This window comes from Vanellus vanellus, assembly GCF_965231255.1.
Source record: "Vanellus vanellus genome assembly, chromosome: 11".
Lineage (NCBI taxonomy): Eukaryota > Metazoa > Chordata > Aves > Charadriiformes > Charadriidae > Vanellus > Vanellus vanellus.
Genome location: NC_138916.1, coordinates 4,835,994 through 4,854,281, shown reverse-complemented (window position 1 = coordinate 4,854,281; position 18,288 = coordinate 4,835,994). Strand labels below are relative to the sequence as shown.

Genomic DNA, 18,288 nt, shown 5'->3' with positions numbered 1-18,288 from the left:
GTTTCGCAGTTGGTGCATTTAAAGTTGTCTTTAGTAACAGCTTTTTATTTATCTGATGTAGAAAAAAGGTGGGGTTTTGTACAGAGTATTCATTATGTATGTTATATATCTATAATATGCGTAAAGATGGAAATATCCTAGGTCTTTTAAGCTTGGCATCAGTTTATTTTTGATTAAAAGTTCCAAGACGTTCTGATTTAGAAACTTAGGAAAAAAAACCCCAAGCTACCGAGTGTTTCGTATGGAATAGAAGTTAAAAATTAGGTTGTTTAGTATTTTCCTTTTCACTAAAATTCACTGCAGCTTATACCCTCCCCAAAACGTGGTTTAAAAGCAAACAGGTGCATTTACGGCTGTTATTTAAGGCTTAACGCTCTCCAGGAGCGGCGGCCCAGCTCCCCGCCTACCTGGGCAGCACCTGCGCCTCTGGTGGAGCCGCGGCCGGCTCTGTGGCAAGCGGCGGGACGGTGCACGACGGCTGCCTGTGGCTACAGCCTTCCCTCCGAGGGACCACCTACCTCCCTCAGGGGGAACCTCTCAGCTCTGAGGGGGAGGCGATGGCCGTCGCCCGCCCGAAGCAGGGCCGCTTTGGCAGGCAGCCCGCGGGGGCCGCCGGTCGGTGCCTTATGGCCGCCGGCGGGAAAAACGTCCCGGGACGACACCGCCTTTGCTGAGGCGGCTGCTCCCCCCCCCCACCCCGGCAACGGTTCTAAGGGTTCCCGCCGCGCGCGCTCCTCTCCCGCCCCTCGCGCCCCCTCACGGCTTCCCGGCGGGGCGTGGCCAACGCCGCCCGGTCGGAGCGGCGCCCGCTGGCTGCGTCCCGTCCTCGCCGCGGGGCTCTGAGGCAGCGGGGGCCGCGTCCCCAGCCATGGCCGAGCTCGGCGCCTGGCCGCGCTGCCGTCGCCCCTTCCTCCTCCTTCTCTTCCTCCTCCCCTGCCTCTTCGCGCCCTTTCTCGCTCAGCCCAGAGGCGGCCCCCCCGCCCGCGCCCCTTACGCGGGTAAGGCGCCTGGGGGCGGCCCCGTGTGGGTGAGGGCCGGCGGGGCGCCCTGCCGGGGCCGCTGGGGAGGGCCGGGTGGCGGGCAGGGCGCCTCAGCCAGTGGCTGGGAGGGAGTCTGAGGGGAGGGCACGGTCAGCTGGGGGTTACGAGCCCTCTTGAACCCCGGCGTTGGTGTAAACCCGCCGTTGTGTGGGGCTGGGTCGCCGCCGGGGGAAGGGGGAGGTTGTAGCGGGGCCCGGGAGGGGGTCTGCCGGCAGCAGGGGGTGGCGGGAGCGCGTTTCGTGTGGAGAAACGAGGTGGGTTTTTTGCGTGTGGGGGGAAACGCTGCCGGGGTTGGGGCGGGCGGGCGTCGCGCTTCGTTTCCCCCGCCATCAACTTTTGCCAAGACGAGGGTGAAATAAGGGTGGTCTCAAGGTGCTGCGGGGCTCTGGCGGGGGCGGAGGAGTGCTGAGGTAGGGGTTGCAGGACTTCGGCTAGTTTTTTTTTGTTAAAAATCGACGTGACCTACAGAGACCGTGGTGAAACGGGCTCGCCAGAGCTGCCCCTTTCACAGAAGAGGGGAAAAACGCCTTTGCCAAACCGCGGCTTTTCGGGTGCGTATCAGTCTTGACTGCCAAACACTTCATTACGCAGCTGTTACGCTATTTAAACGAATATATAACACACTGAAGATGTGAAGTGTCCCAGCTTTCCATTTTTGCTCCGTTCGCTTACTCAGGCGAGGTGGAGTTGTCGATCTGTGGTTGCGTGCGCTTTGCGCTTGCAGCTGGCGTAGAGGTAAATTTACAGAATATATTTTAATAATTGCAATATCGCATATGGATCTGGCCGCACATAAAAATGTCCCTCTGAAGAGTTTATAACAAAATTCCTTTTAGTTGGGTCATGCCTTATTTCTTTGACTTCAAAAGAGTCAGTCTCCTAATTCAATCAGGATGTAACTTTCAGAGTTGAAGGATGTAAAATAGCATGTGAAGCTAAAGTGTTTATAATATTACACAAAGATTAAAGGAGCAAAATCAATGCTCCTTCAAAGAATTGTTTAGAAATAGTTGTTTCAAAACGTTGCTTTTACATAATTTATGGGTACATTGCTAAGAGTTCTACAAAACTTCTTACGGTCATAACTGCACGATTTACAAGCAGAAAGGAAATTAATGAAAAATAAACCTGACTTTTTTTAATATTAGCCCAGAATGGAAAACATGGTTGTAAGTATTGTTTAAGGAAGGTAGACGGTATGATGTCTTGCTTTTAATTCAATATACAAAAAACTCAGTCTGTTATTGCTCAATTAGATTTAAAAGATTATTCTTGGTTTCAGTATTTGGAAGAGTGGTGATTTGCATAATGGCAGAAGATATTACTATGTGAAATTATGTTACATTATATGGTATATAAGACTGTATGGAATTGCAGTCAGGTTAAGTCAAATTTTGCCTTTTGGCACAAGCCAATGGTTTTGACTTCACTGAGAACTGATCGTATATAGTGAGGATACAATTTTCTTTTAACAATTTTACTCTGAAATAAAATTAAATTTTCTATTAAGAAGATGAAAAACATTATAGCTATCTATTATTAAATTTTAGGGCAAACTGAAGTAATAACCTAAATCAGAGTATCATGTACATACAGTTGAAATTATTTTAGAGGTATTGCTTTGCATGTGATAATCATTTTAATGAGTAGAAGTGAAGTATGGATGTGGCTTTGTTTTTATGATACTTCAAGAATGCTTGAAAACTAATTTGGTGTTTCCTTTAGTTAGTAGTCTGGAGGTGAACTAAACCTTTACCCTGGATAACTCTGATTTGACAAGATGTGCTGATCTAAAATACAATCAAATTTTATAAGTTTTGTTCCTTGTTCTGAATCTTAAACTAACAGATGAGACTTAAATGCACAAATTGAATTAACAACCACCTATAGCACTGCTGTGCCATGCGGCAGACCTGTGGTAGGGTTTTCTTGGGAGTTCATACACCTGAATGTTTTCCACTCAGTTTAACAGGTCGGATCCTTCTCCCTGCCCAACAGGAAGCTGCAAACCTTCCTGCTTGTATGGGTTTCTTGTGATTTTTCTCTTAAAATATTTTGTGCTTTCTTCGGAGATTTTTAGGAAGAAAAACATGTGCATTGATTTGTAGAGAAATGTTGTGTGTTGATTTGTAGAAGGAACTGCGGAAAGAAGTGCTTGCATAGCTTCCCACTTTTCAGAATGGTAAAACCTGATTTTTGTATAATAGCGTATGTTCTGGCATCTCCTATGCTGCGTCTGTTTTTGAGCAGAGTTTCTGATTTCTGTGAACCGTAGGAATGTATGTTCCAGTGTATCGGAGACTGGAATCGAACTGCATAAGCAAAATGCTACTGTGGCAGATGTACACACACACTAGTGTGCAACTTCTGCAGCACCCAGGGCTTCACTGGCAACTTGTGAGAAGCCCAAGGGCTGTGTCTTATTTGCATAAAAGACTTATTTAAAAACATTGTGGATTTGCATTTACTTCCACGAGGTGTACCCTATAAGCCTATATGAATAAATACTCAAAAAATATCTTAAGATTTGACGTACTTGTTCTTCCTTTTAGTCCTTGCACTGTCTGCACTTGTATCCATGCTTTTTGCTGCTTGCATTCAGCATTGCTCAGTGCTGTCTTCACAGTCCATTTTTCGTCCTCACTGACAGGTCAACAGTCAGTGAAAATGATGCAGTCGTTAGAAGTGGTATAAAGAGGGATGACGACATCCTGGATCTGTTACAGAAAAAGTCCCTCAGGCTACAGTGACCAGAATTTTTACCCTGAGGCAGCCTGACATGAGGCAGCCTTTTCATGAGCCCTAGCTGTTGGGCAGGGAAAAGGGTCATGGTTCTTCTGTCTGCTGAAAACTGAGTGGAGAATGTTAGTGTCAATGAACTCGCAAGGGCATGCTGTGCCATGCCACAGACCTGTAACGCTAGCGCTGCAGGTGGCTGTTAATCAGGAGACTACTGCTGACAATAGCTTCACTATAGAGTTCAGGAAGCTCTTTGGCATATTGTGTGTCTGTACTGTAGAATCCATAGCACATGTGTTCAGAAAGGAATGGTTTGTGCACCAGTTAGCTCTCAATCTAAAGACTCACTGTCAATCCGTAGCCGATTGTATCTGTTTCTTGATTAGTGACAAGCTACGTGGGAGTATATTACGATGTTATTGATCAAACTTGTAAATACATTCATTAATATGGGCCGTAATTATCCCTTGATGCTAAGCTATTAGGGGATAGTTTAATTCTACTTTCCAATTATCAAGCCGGAAACTTAAATCTTTTAAATTTGACTTGAATGTAAGAAACAACTTCCCTGCTTTCGATGTGCAGCTCTTGTACCTCTGTTCATACTGGTAAGTGCTAAGCAATATTGCAGTTCAAAATCCTTCATAGTTTTCATGTCCACAATATGTCATTTTATTTTGATACTGGTTGGCAGGAGATTGATGTGCTAGGTAAGACAAAAGGCAGAAGTCCTTCTAATAACTTGAAAGCCCTGGAGTAAATGAAAAATCATAAAAGTTCCTGCAGCAGCTAGCAGCTGCCAGGCATGCATTAATACACAGTGATAGAAATACAAGGCTGTCACTTTTTTACTCTCAACCTTTGAAATTCCAAGGCAACCTCTGAACAAAAGAAAGCAAACCAAATTTGCAAAAAAAACCCCAAAAACCAAAAAACCCACCAACAAGAAATGATCAAGAATAGCCACCTTTTCCATGCTTGTAGGTGTAGTGATGGGCTTTGGCTTTACTTTTTAAATAGGGGAGAAAAAGTAGGAAGTACAGAAGTAGACTGAATGGAGTTAGTAATCCTGCTTTGACCTGCAGGCATTGTAGTAAAGATGATTTTGATCTTTGTAAATGCTTACTGTTAACTAAACGCTTGACTGTTAGTGATTGGATTCTTGGGAATTGCTAAAGCACAGTAGAAAAAGTAAGCAAAAAAATTGAAGACCATACAGAAAGTATGACTCAAAGCCCTTTTAAAGGGAGGGGGGAAATCAGCGCAGAAATAAAACTTCCATTTTATATGTCATTTGATACATTGCATATCTTTTCTGCCTAATGAAGTTGTGCTGTGAGATTCTTTAAAATGTAAGGGGAGCCTTAGACAGAGAGAGATCTGTGTAATTAATATTGAACGTGATCTCATTCTACTTTTTTCTGTCTGCTGCAATATAAATATGACTTGCAGTTAGAATTGTCACCAGCTACCAAAATATTCTGATGTCACTAGATTTGTTTGGGGGAAAATTGTAAACTTTAAGAAGGAAAATCACTGATACTCACTCTAGAGTAAGTTAGTTTGTAGGAAAGATGGAAACTTCATTTTTTTTCTCTCAAAAAGGTCACCGAACAATTTTCAGAGTAAGATTTAAGCAGTTACCATTGTGCTTCTAGATTTCAAAATGCTGTTTGTTATAAATTATGTCAAATTTATTACTTTAAAAAAATCACCTATCATCTTAATAAATATACTAGTGTACTGAAGGCAGGTGTACTGTATGTATTCATTCGCATCTGGTTTGTGGGCAAACTATTACTTGTATTGTAGTTTGTAGTAGTTAGATTTGTGGATAACTATGTTATGATAGGATGCTGTTAAAGAATCTAAAGTTAACTACAGAGTATGGATATTTTGCCATGTTTATTGTCCTTAGTGGTGGTCTTTTTCATTATAGTGGTATATGATTATAAATATGCATTAGTACATTACTTCTGATTCTACATCTTAACATTAGGCTTCTAAAAAGTGACCCTTTCCCTTCTCCCATGGACCTCTTGAAAATGCACCAAGTAGTGATTCAAAGAACACCTGAAATCATTAACTCTCAATTATTTGTCAGTTGGAAAATGCTTTGAACTACATTGCTTGAAGTGTAAGGACCAGTGTTATACCTGCAATCCCAGTGTGATTCTTAAACACTTTATCTAAGGAAGTGCAGTGAAATGTATAGAGTTCAAAGAAAGCTTATTCTTGGGAGAAACATAGACTGTGATGTTCTCTTGTTTTAAAAGCAAACAAACATTTTTGAAAAGATATGAGGTATAGCTGTAACACTAAATATTTCACTGATAATTCTTATAATATGATCTAGCAGCAGTATTCTTTTTAAGATCCTAAGACATTTCATCCCATAATGGCACAGTAAGAAACAATGTAAAAAGACAAATTTTACAAAAGAATAACGTTTTTGTAATTTATTTGAAGCATTTAAAAAGTCTGCCATTAGCAGCACTAGTGAAATTTTTACTTGAGGATGTTAACAAAATGAATATACGTCTACTTGCTTTGTCATGCTATTCATGAATCCGAGCCCCATGTAATGCTTCATCTTCTTTTCTTAAAGTACTTTGGAAGAGCTATTTAGAAAAGAAGTTTTCTAAATGTTTAGGACTGAATTTTTAAATACAGTTGTGTCTGAGGTCAAGTGTTTAATTAGGATTTCTACTTACTATTTTTTCAAAAGTGTGCTGCTCCAACTACTTCAAAGTTAAAAAATCATTAGTCTGCTTTGGACATAAATGTTTGTCTGCTTTTTGCAGAATTCAGATTACATCCATTCAGCATTTTCTCATGTGATTTAGGTTTTTCTTGCTGAACATGGAATCACACTGAGAGGGAGTGAGCAGAGACGACTTTCATGTGTAAATTATAAAGTAAACGTTGTCTTTGGGATTTATCACTGGACAATATAGAGAGCTACCTTTGATTTAGACTGCAGAATTTACCTGACCTCAACAAAAATAAAGCCACACAAATACATGCATGCTTAGAATTGCACTTCAAAGGCTACAAATCTTCTTTTTAGTACAGCGAGCTAGTAGCGGGGATGAGTGCCTCCATAATCTCTTACCATCTGATTTAGTATGAGACTTGTACTCTGGGTTGTTTGTTTGCTAATCTTGCTAGTCATAGGTTTTAACCACTTTCTGCTTTTCTCCAACCAGCATAGCCAGTCTGGTGTCTTAAGCCACTAACTGTCGCTTACTAACTGTGTTTACCTCTTTTCCTCTCTCCTGTGCTTTTTTTCTGCTTGCCACCGGTTTTTCACATTTTTTTCTTAATGGTGCTAACTCCAGTAAGTAACTAAGAATTACACCCTTAAAAGCATACAGACACATGGAAGAGAGAAATTAAACACATGCAGTCTGTATAACAAGTGATCTGTGTGGTCCTATTAAATAAAATATGGAAAGGTAAGGGTGGTTATTTATTTTATTTTTGCTGACTCTTACTATATTAGTACCATCTCCAGCTTCCTCATGCAGTTCTCATTTGTACAGGCAGCCTTAAACCAGTATGCCCCAGCTTATTAATAAACAGAATAAGCTAGAAATACAGAAAAAGTGTGGGTATTTCTGTGACAGGGAAAAAAAAGAAAAAAATTAGTTGAACTATATTGTTAATAAATATGGTCATCTTAATAAATCAGTGAGTATACTTAGGTCTGAGCGTAAAATGTTTGAAAAAAATTCTGTAAGTGTATAAAAGTGGTAAAGGAGCATGTCCCCATTTAGCATAGTAGAGAACATACTGTATTTTAAGAGAAGCTTAATCTGGAAACAGCATGTACCCTGAAGATGCTGTATTGCTGTACAGGAGGTCATCTTACAGGAACACAGAAATGGTGAAAGTGCAACTTTGCCTCTGCATTGCTTCAAGGTCAATTAATGGAGAGAGAATACCCAGCTGCATAGTCATTCTCAAATTGTACAAAAAATTCAGTTGAGAGTTGTAACTGTAAAAGGGAAATGTAATTAATGCTAATTCATAAATACTTGATTTTTGTAACATTAGGCTGAAATATACACAAAACCTTTCATAATTCAGGAAATAGGGATATAGAAATAGAGAAATTAAGTTGTGTCTTCAGGAAGCATTCTTTTGGATGTCTGTAAAAAGCAGGACTTGGCAAATCTGTGTATAGTTACAAATAAGAAAAATTTCTTGGCTGATGAGGATACATTGAGCCTAAGGTATCAATTAAAATAAATATATTTTAACCTAATAGTAGTGAAGGTGACTTGTGTGTGTAACACTGTGTCGCTGCATCCTTTTTGGCAGCAATTCTTACATCCTGTGTGTTTTCATTTATCCACCTGAGATGCGCTTAGTGGTACACTGCAAGTTGCCCATCAGTTCTTTGCTACACACAACCCACATGTCAACAATCTTGAAAAGGAAAGATGTTGAATTGTAGAGCATAATTGTACAAATAATACATCTTGAAGAACAATAGTTGGCTAAGTGTTTGCGAATGAATGAAATAGACTGTAAACAGATCAGATTTGTGGTTTGAAACAAAAGGGTGAACTGTCTTAAAACCCAGATGCCGATTTGGCCTTGCCCTGGTTTCAACTGGAATAGTGTTTAATTTTCTTCCTGTAGTAGCTGCTGTGTTTTGGATTTAGTATAAGAATAATGTTAATAACACATGTTGGTTTAGTTGTTGTAGGTAATGTTTGTATTAAGTCAAGGACTTTTTCACCTTCCCGTAGAAGCTGAGAGGGAGTGTAGACAGGACAGGCTGGCCAAAGGAATATTCTATACCGTAGATATCATGGTCAGTATATAAATGGGGGTTGGCCGTAGGGCAGGGATCTGGGATAGTTGCTCGGGACGGGCTGAGCAACTGATCATTGGGTGATGAGAGCCATCGTATTGCATCACTTTGTTTTGTATACTCTTTTACCATTATTACTATTATTATTTTTCTATTCTGTTACTGTTCTCTTAAACTGTGTTTATCCCAACCCACAAGGGTTTTTTGCCCCCTTTTTCTCCCTCTTACTCCTGCCCTACTGGTGCAGGGGGAAAGTGAGTGAACAGCTGCATGGTCCTAGTTGCCAGCTGGGGTTAAAGCATGACAGGCCTGCAACAAGAACCATTCTGCAGGGTTTTAGTGTATGGAAAGGTTTGGAGGGAAGAGGGGTCCTGCTGCTCTCACTTTGATCCTGTTCCTTAAGCTACATTCTGCTTTTGCTCCTACTATAAAATTTCAGAGAAAATCCAGTTAGTATTCATAACAATAGTTCTACTGGCCTGCCCCAAACCTGCAGTGTAGAAGGCAGGGAATTCTCTTGTGGTTGGGCTCTGCAGTGCTTTGGGTGGTTGTCCAAAGGATGTTCAAATGCAGGCTTTTGCAGCGCAGCAGAAAGCCGCTGCTGTCACAAGAGCGCTTGGATGAATGTGAGGGAAGTTAAAAACTTATGTTGCCTTAGTTAGCTAGGCTGCAGTGGTTGCAGTCACATAGAACTAGCCTAGGTCCATCTAAATTAATGTCTTAAATGGTGGTAGGCAAGTCTCTGCAACAAATGCAAGCCATCAAACTGTTGATCAAAATCTGAGGTAGATGGCAAGTTGTGTTGAAATGAAAACTGCTACCCTGTGCAAGTGTGATGCTGCCTGACATAACTGACAATTTAGTAATCCCAGGCAATTGTAAAATTTTAGTCCTTTTCAATGTCTAATAATCTCTGATTTACCAAATGTTGATGGTAATGAACTTCAAATAGAAATTGTGTTTACTGCCTTAATTGATGCTTTTGTTTCCTTTACGTTCTTTTATGAGAAAGGTTAAACACCATCAGTGTTTTTTCTGCATGTGTCGTTCGCTACTTTATCTACTTCTGTTATGTCCACTAAATTTACCTTCTCTCCAAACAAAATAATGTTAATCTTTTAAATCTCTCCTTGTATGGATGACTGTCTCTGGTTTTAATCTGTTTATGACATTCTCTGGTGCTTTTCTGTTTCCGATATATCTTTTTTTAGATGGATGCTGTTCGTGAACACATCATTTCTAGAGAGGTCATGCTATACATTTACATAATAGTATAATATTTTAAATCTGCATTAAAAATATATGGTTGTAAACATCTTTCTTTGGTTTACTCGGCCCCTTAAACTGACTATAATAATTGTTAGGTCTTTTTTCAGCAGTAGGTTCAGTCAGTTAAAGTCTCATCAGTGAGTAGTAAAAATCTCTATCTAGAGCATATGTTCATGTCTTAGGGTGGTTGCTCTGACTTCTCTCTGGGAATTGGAGACACTTTTGGAGCCGTTCCTTTCAAGGTGATGTGTGTAGCTTGTGCCACTTCTTGAGGCGGAGGCCTTCTTCAGGTCTTTGACACAGCTTTGAAAGCTGTTCTTACTCAAGTTACCTAGCTGGACTCTGGTCTTGCCTTTTTCCTTCCCCTGTCTCCATATCTTCCCCACGTTTGTCCTTCTCTTGTTATTTAGGGTGTATGGTTTTTTGCATGGGCTCTCATAGTGGAGAAATATTTAACTTTGCCTTTTTTGGGTAGCAGAGTTTCTACTGATATACTTCAGTGAGACCACATTGATAATTTTTTTTTTTTTTTTTTTTTTGGATTCCCAAAGATAAAGGACAGCGGTTGCTTGATAAGGTGCTTTAGGACAATTTATATATCTCTTTTTAAAGTCCAGGCTGTGCTCTGCCTGCAGTTTCTGCATCTACAGTACCTCCCCCCCCCCCCCCCCCCCCCCCCCCCCTTGACCTCTGTGATGTATTTCATTCTCTCAGGAGAAAAAAAGAAGACATTTAGTTTCCACTTGTTTGTAAGCTATACAGAGATTTTTGGCTGTTCCAGGATATCAGTCAGTCTCCAGGCATTGAAGTGACTCCTTAAGAACTATGAGAAAGAAGTAACTGAATGTATACTATTACTTAACTAGAAAAGTGCCTTCCAGTCAATATAACACATTAGAACAGCTAGATGGTAGACTGATAAATAGATTGGCACACGTGTTTAAGATACAAAACAGTGTTGGGGAAAAAGTGCTTCCCAAGTACTGCAAAGTTTATACATCATAGATGCGACCAAACATTAGAAGAAATAATGTATAAAACATGAAGAGACTGATGTTTCAAACCGGAGCACAAGTTATGCTATACAGTAGAGACCTGATTAGTGTGGTCATAGGTTTTTAAAAACCACCTTGTTCTAGAATGATAGAACTTTAGTACCTCATAGATAAGCTTTCAGCTTTAGAAGAGTTCCATAATTGCATGACACCATGTAAACGGTATAAGTGCATTGTGCTTTCGTTATTACTAAAATTATCTTAATGTTCTTGAGTCATAGATTTTAAAAGTGTGATAGTGGTATGGAGATGCTAATAAAACCAGGTAACTTTATAATCTTCTTCTTCCAACATCTTGGCCATGCTTCCAGAGAAAAGGGGATAAGATGAGAAATTTAGCTCTGCATAACAAGCTCTTTGGACACAGGAATGCAGATGGACACTGTTCCTTTAAATCAATATAAACAAATTACATTTTTATATAGGTGTATCGGAACCTTCTTTTATTGCTAAAAGTGAAGATCGTTTGTTTAAACATTTATTTGAAGACTATCAAAGATGGGTTCGTCCAGTGGAACGCTTGAATGACACAATAAAAATAAAGTTTGGCCTTGCGATCTCTCAGCTAGTAGATGTGGTATGTATAGTAAATAAGTTTGTTTATTTTTTTCCCTAATTCTTAAAATTCTGGAACTTAATGTCATATGAAATAATTGTGCATATTCTAGCTTAAACACAGTAGATTAAACCTCTAAAATTATTATCAGTGTAATAAAAAGTGCATTGTAGATGGGGGCATGAAGAAGTGATTGCAAAGAGGTTGAGAAGCCAAATGGCTCTTATGTTTTGTGGCATTTTCAGAAAAAAAGCAAGTGACATTCTTAAGCCTAAGGAATTGTGGTTTAATTTATTTATTCAGTGGGAAAATAACATATTTTTTAACTTTATCAGTCTCATTTCTGTGAAATTCAGGAACACTCGCAAATACTGCTCTTCCTCCTCCCACCCCCCCACCCTGCCTTAAGCAGCAAAATAAACCCTCTAAGCCTTCAACTATGTCACTTCCATAGTAATGAAGGTTATCTCTTGGTATTACTTGTGATGTAAAAGAGATCGACCAGATTATTTTATTCCCCTGATACTTCAGAATATTCTTCTCAAATTGAATTCACTGTTTATAGCTGTAAGAGTGTTTCTTCTACATGTTGGTTGTTCCTTTATGTTTCCATAGAAAACCAGTAAGACTGCATAAAATACAGTTAAATAGTTTTCATGTAAACATAGTTATCAGTGACAGGAATGCTTTTAGAAGTGTATTTTAAATTACAGACCTCTGTGAATTAAAGGAACTAGTTAATATGAATGTACTGTGCAGATTTTTTTTCATAAAATATGCTTTATTTTTATAGGATGAGAAAAATCAATTGATGACAACAAATGTCTGGTTGAAACAGGTATGTGCAAAATATCAATGAAAAACTCAAGCAAGTCAAAAATGGGAAGAAACTTTTCTAATTAATTGTATATTCAAAAAAACTTAGTTGTTGCATGAATTTTTATTTTACTTAGTAGGTTTAAAAAATGTCCCTGGAAATGCTTTAAAGGATTAATTGTTATAAAACTCTTAAACCCAAAAAGAAACAAACAAAAAGGTAAATTTTTTTTAAATTTCCTAATTAAAAGACATCTGATATGGCATTGCATGGCCGTTTAATATACCAAGGTGCGTGTATCCAATCATAAAAGTTACTGCTTCAGTACATAAGTTTTCTTTCAAAAACTGTATTAAGCAAAGCATGGGTTTGTGTAGTCTTTTGTATAGTAGTTTTAAGATCTTTCTCTTGTGGAGTGTTTGAGATTATTGGATAAACATCACTGAATAATTTCAGGTTCAAAATTGTATATGCTTGCTGTAAAGAACTACTTTTTCCCCTTAAGAATATTTGTTTATGGTCAGGAAAAAGCCTCAAGATTTATAATAATCAGAATCCAGTGCTAAACTTAATGGCCACTATTAACTTGGGAAATACTGCTTACTAATCATTCTTGATTTAACTTAGAAGAATGTTTGCAGACCCTGATTATACTTACTAGCCTACAAAATTATTTTTGTTTGAGCTATTTCCTTTGCTTTTTTTGTCCTTGCTTCCCATTCCCTTCTTTTCCTGTAACTAATTTCAGGCAAATTTGGTTTGGTTTTTTTTTTTCCTTCTCAGGAAAACTTTGAGACTACTCAGCAAGTATGAGATGGTAATATGTTGATGATAACACTTTGTGCCCTCTTAATAGTTTCTGCAGAACTTGTTGCAGTTAAACCAGTTCAAATAAAATAAGAACTGACCCAGATATGCACTTAAAATCCTACGTGATGGGGAATTCTTAAAACTTGAATTTTTCCTCTTGAGCTTTTAGTTCAAGTATAAAATTACCAAAGTACTGCTATGCTTTTAATGGTGCTATTTTTAGCATTGCTGGTAGAAATAGGAACAACTATCTTAAGAGTTGCAGCATGATTTTTTTTTTTGGTGATGAAAACATTTAAATTGCTTCTGATCAGCTTCCAAAGTAATTGATACTTAATCAGAACAAGCTTTTTTCAAATTTAGTTGTCTATATGTTATAATAGCTCCTACTTATGCATACATGCTCTGAAAGAGGATTTTAATATCTTGTTCTGTACAGAAATATTGTCAAGTGGCTCTTTAACAAAACAAATATTGCATGAGGTAAATAGATGTCTGTTCAGCACACTCGCTGTTGTAGGCAAATTTTAGAAGGCTTTTTTTTTTTCATTCCCTTTTTATCTGTTTTCATCCAGTCTTGCCCTGCTTAAATCAACTTCACAGTAATAATGATTTTTACATCTCTCGTATCCACAGGAATGGATAGATGTAAAATTACGGTGGAATCCTGAAGACTATGCTGGAATAACATCTATTCGTGTCCCATCAGATTCCATTTGGATTCCAGATATTGTGTTGTATGACAAGTAAGATTTCAATCTTTTAATATAAAATACATTTACTTTCTAACTTTACTGTCCAAGGTGTTTCTAGGAGGCTCGTTGGATAGATGAGCCTGTATATTTAGTAGAGCTGAGAGTTTGTGGGAGAATTTGCCTCTGAATGCAAATGGATTTTGTTGCCATGTTAAATGCTCTAATGTTTTGCTTTGCTGCTTTATGGAGTTTCTAGTCTCTTTGAAAAGTTTATTTCAATTTCTTTATGTAAACTCTTTTTTTTTTTTTAAATTAGAAAATGTCTTGCACAGTGCTGGGCATGAAACTAATAATCTAGAGCGATGGGAGGGAAGCAACTAATTCATGATGTTCTAAGTCATATTCAGCATGGATTTAAAATGAAGTATACTCAACTGTAAGGCTTTTTGTTGTTGTTTTTGGTTTGTTGGTTTGTTGTTTTTTTTGAGAATTAACAGATCTCAGAAGCAATAAGTTTGGAATTAACCTTTCTGCTGAACTCAGGTGCATGTACAGTGCTCTTACATTTCCTGACTTGTTGAGTCAGGAAAAAAGGCTGTTGCAGTGGTTGTAAATGCAATTTTGGAGGTGGCACACAAGTATTATTTTACCTGTTGTGTGACTTTTTTTCTTCAATAATCATGATTTGGCTAAATTGAAAAGTATTAATGCTGTATTACCTGAGTTTGGTCATGCTGCGAAAGGTCAGTATTTTTACAGTCCTTTCATAAGTCATTGGGATGACAGAAAGTTGCCGAGATGTTTTAATGACTTCAGAATATTCTTCACTCTTCCAAACCTGATTGTTTACCTGTGTAGGATTCAGTTTTAACAACAACAACAAAGTTGACTATGAACACAATATAAAATTTTGGCTATGAAGGGGGAGAAGGCATAAACAGAGGAAATGACAATAACAAAATGTATTTTCCTATTTAAAAATACACTCCCCCCCCCATTGTAATTGCATGCATATATTTCTTTTCTTTCAGTGCAGATGGACGTTTTGAGGGAACATCTACAAAGACTGTGGTAAAATATGATGGCACCATTGCTTGGACTCCACCAGCAAACTACAAAAGTTCTTGTACTATTGATGTAACATTCTTCCCCTTTGACCTCCAGAATTGCTCTATGAAATTTGGTTCCTGGACTTACGATGGCTCACAGGTTGATATAATTCTTGAAGATTATGATGTTGACAAAAGAGACTTTTTTGATAATGGAGAATGGGAAATAGTGACTGCAACAGGGAGCAAAGGAAATAGGACAGATGGATGCTGCTGGTATCCTTTTGTTACGTATTCATTTATAATTAGACGTTTGCCACTTTTTTACACATTGTTTCTCATTATTCCTTGTATTGGACTTTCATTTCTAACTGTGCTTGTCTTCTATCTTCCTTCAAATGAAGGTGAAAAAATTTCACTTTGCACTTCCGTACTGGTATCTTTGACTGTTTTTCTTCTTGTTATCGAAGAGATTATTCCATCATCTTCCAAGGTTATCCCACTGATAGGAGAGTACTTGGTGTTTACTATGATATTTGTGACATTGTCCATTGTGATAACTGTCTTTGCTATCAATATTCATCATCGCTCTTCGTCTACACACAACGCTATGGCACCTTGGGTTCGCAAGATATTTCTTCACAAACTTCCCAAGCTGCTCTGCATGAGAAGTCATGTAGATAGATACTTTGCTCAAAAGGAGGAAACGGGAAATATGAATGGATCAGAGTCATCTAGGAACACCTTGGAAGCAGCTCTAGATTCTATCCGATATATTACAAGGCATGTTATGAAGGAGAACGAAGTTCGCGAGGTGGGTGTATTAGTCATATTACGGTGATTTTGTAAAACTGGAAATTAGAAAACCAAGAAGTGGTTTACTATGCAGTTGCATATTAAGTATGTGCTATGGGATTTCCAGTTCTTGTCCTTTGCTGGAAGCCATGTAATTATTGCCACTGGAAAGAAGTACAAGTATGGTACAATACTGAGAATTCTTAGAGATATTGGGCTGATGCAATACAGTCCTTGGGTTCTTTAAACTCTTTTGCTTTCTTCTAGAAGTAAGTCCATATTGTTAATTACATGTTTTCAGAGATACTTGTCTGTATCTCTGTCTGCTGTTCTGTCTGTAACATCTGTCTGCTGTATGTTATTTTCATGATGAGAAAAATAGGTATTTTTCTTTAATGTTGTACCTGAAGGCTATCTGAAAAATGCATTTGCCTTACATTTTCAGAATAAATACTGCTAAGCCTTATTTTGCAGCTTTCAATTCCAAATAAAAACAATGTTTAGTGCTCTAACTTATATTAGTTTAAATACAAGCTATAGCAATATGTTAGTCATTTTATGCTGAGATTAGACATGGGCTTCTTGAGTGTTCATGTTAGACATGCCTTCTTGAGTGTTCTCTTCTAGCCTTATTATTGTTGTCTCTAAATAATATCAAAAGATGTCAAAGGCTTTTTTTCGGCTTGTACATTTAAACTCTGAACTATCCTTAATGGATATTTACACCATTCGGGTAAGATCATTATGGATCTGTTTTCTTTCCATGCTTTTTAAACTAACACCATTGGAACATCAGAGACTGAAATGCTATTTTCAGGCTAATATAGAAATATAGAAGTCTGCTGCATGGTCTCATGATGCTTTCTGATGGCAAGGCCTGAGATTGTTTCAATTTATACAGAAATTACTGTCTTCAAAAGTTACTGGTTGCTGAGAGCGTGTTCTCAGATGCTGGCCTAGGAGGAAGCTAACATCTCTAATGTACCTTCCCAGGACTTGAGTCTGACATTATCACAAGGGGTCCAGCCTAGATTTTGAATAAATGTATCTACTGTACTGTTTAAACAGCATCTAATACCCCTGCATTGTATAAACAACACAAATAGAATAGTTTGCTATTAAATGCATAATTTCCTGTAAATTAAGGGTTGGTTTTCTTTCTCTTAGTGAAATTGCTGTATTTGCCTGTGAGTGACAAGAGAGGTGATAAGTATTTTGTTTTTCAGGTCTAATGTTGTTGTTACTCTAAACCTTAGGAATTAATATATAGCTGAGTGGGCATTCACTTGTGTTTTGTTATTTGGGCTCCAGAGGATGCAAGCTTTAATTGCAAAAGTTTTTAATAAAAACTACACAGCTAGTGCTCTTGTAGCCTTGCCTCTTAGGAAGCAGTAAGCTTGGGAAATGTGAATAGCTCCAGCTCAAATCAAAGACAGTTGTTTGGCAGGGTTTTTATTTGCTCACAGTTATATCTGCTATACATGCAAAACTTTGTATAGATACGGATAATCCTATCAACAAGGAAAATAGTCTTGAAAGTACTGTGACTATTCTCCCTCGTGCGTAACACTGTGCAGCAGTAACTTCACAGCTTTCAGATCTTGTACGTAATAGAACAGCTGTTGTCTACTGTTAATTCTTTTTCTTGGATGGTTTTGGTTTTGTGTTTGTGTTTGTGATTTGTTTGGTTTTGGTTTGGTCTGTTTTGTTTTTTTTTTCCCCACATCTTTTGCTTCTCTCTCCTGCCCAGGAATTCCACTTTATGATGAGGCTGTGGCATGAATCCTAAATGCTGCAGTATGTTAGAAAATTGCATACCAATTTCATCTCTCTGTAGCTGAGGGTGTTCAGTGCTTGTCAGGGTTAGTTTCTGCATTAAAATCTAGTATTGGTCTAAATAGCTTACCAGTCTTCATAGAGGGAAGTTTATTCCTGCTCTAGCTCATAATTATAAAAAGGGGGTTACCAAACAGACCTGACTGGAAAAAAGTGTAGTGTAAAGTGCTTAAGAATTGCAGGGTTTGGTACTGTATTTTTACCTGTTCTTGCACCTACTCACCAACTCTTATGCTCTTTTTTTTTTTTAGGTTGTTGAAGACTGGAAATTTATTGCTCAGGTGCTTGATCGAATGTTTTTATGGGCTTTTCTTCTGGTTTCAATAATTGGATCACTTGTGTTATTTATTCCTGTTATTCATAAATGGGCAAGTATAATAGTACCTACACATATAGGCAGTACAAATGCATAAAATATTTTTGGATCTGTCTGCTGCTAATATAGCTCTAAAGTTTTTTGCTGTAGCTCTATTTCCATGCACGTTCTTTGTAGGCATGTTTCTGATATAGTAAAAAAAAAAAAAACAAACAAAAAAAAAAACCAAAAAAAAACAAAAAAAAAAAACCAAAAAAAAACCACAAAACCCAGACAATTATGTTAAATTAAAGCATGGCATCCCTAGGACACATAGAAGTCAATTTGCTTATTGCCAGTCTACTAAGTTACTTTTAAATCAGGTCAGAATTAAAAGGACCTTCTCAAGCACTTGCAGGTATGGTATGTCAAAAAAGCATACACTGACACCTACTGTGACATTGAAAGATTTAAAATTTTTTAATGATGATCACTGTAGTCCAATTA

The 18,288-nt window shown here is 38.1% G+C and overlaps 1 protein-coding gene across 1 annotated transcript; it reads left to right on the top strand.

Moving 5' to 3' along the window:
- Positions 1-868: 868 nt before the first annotated feature.
- Positions 869-18,003, top strand: CHRNA5 (cholinergic receptor nicotinic alpha 5 subunit; the record flags this gene model as incomplete). Its single annotated transcript, XM_082488884.1, has 6 exons — positions 869-998; positions 11,354-11,505; positions 12,278-12,322; positions 13,748-13,857; positions 14,838-15,669; positions 17,738-18,003. 6 exons carry the CDS (start codon positions 869-871, stop codon positions 17,897-17,899), a joined length of 1,431 nt encoding a protein of 476 aa, XP_082345010.1. The 3' UTR covers positions 17,900-18,003.
- Positions 18,004-18,288: the final 285 nt, after the last annotated feature.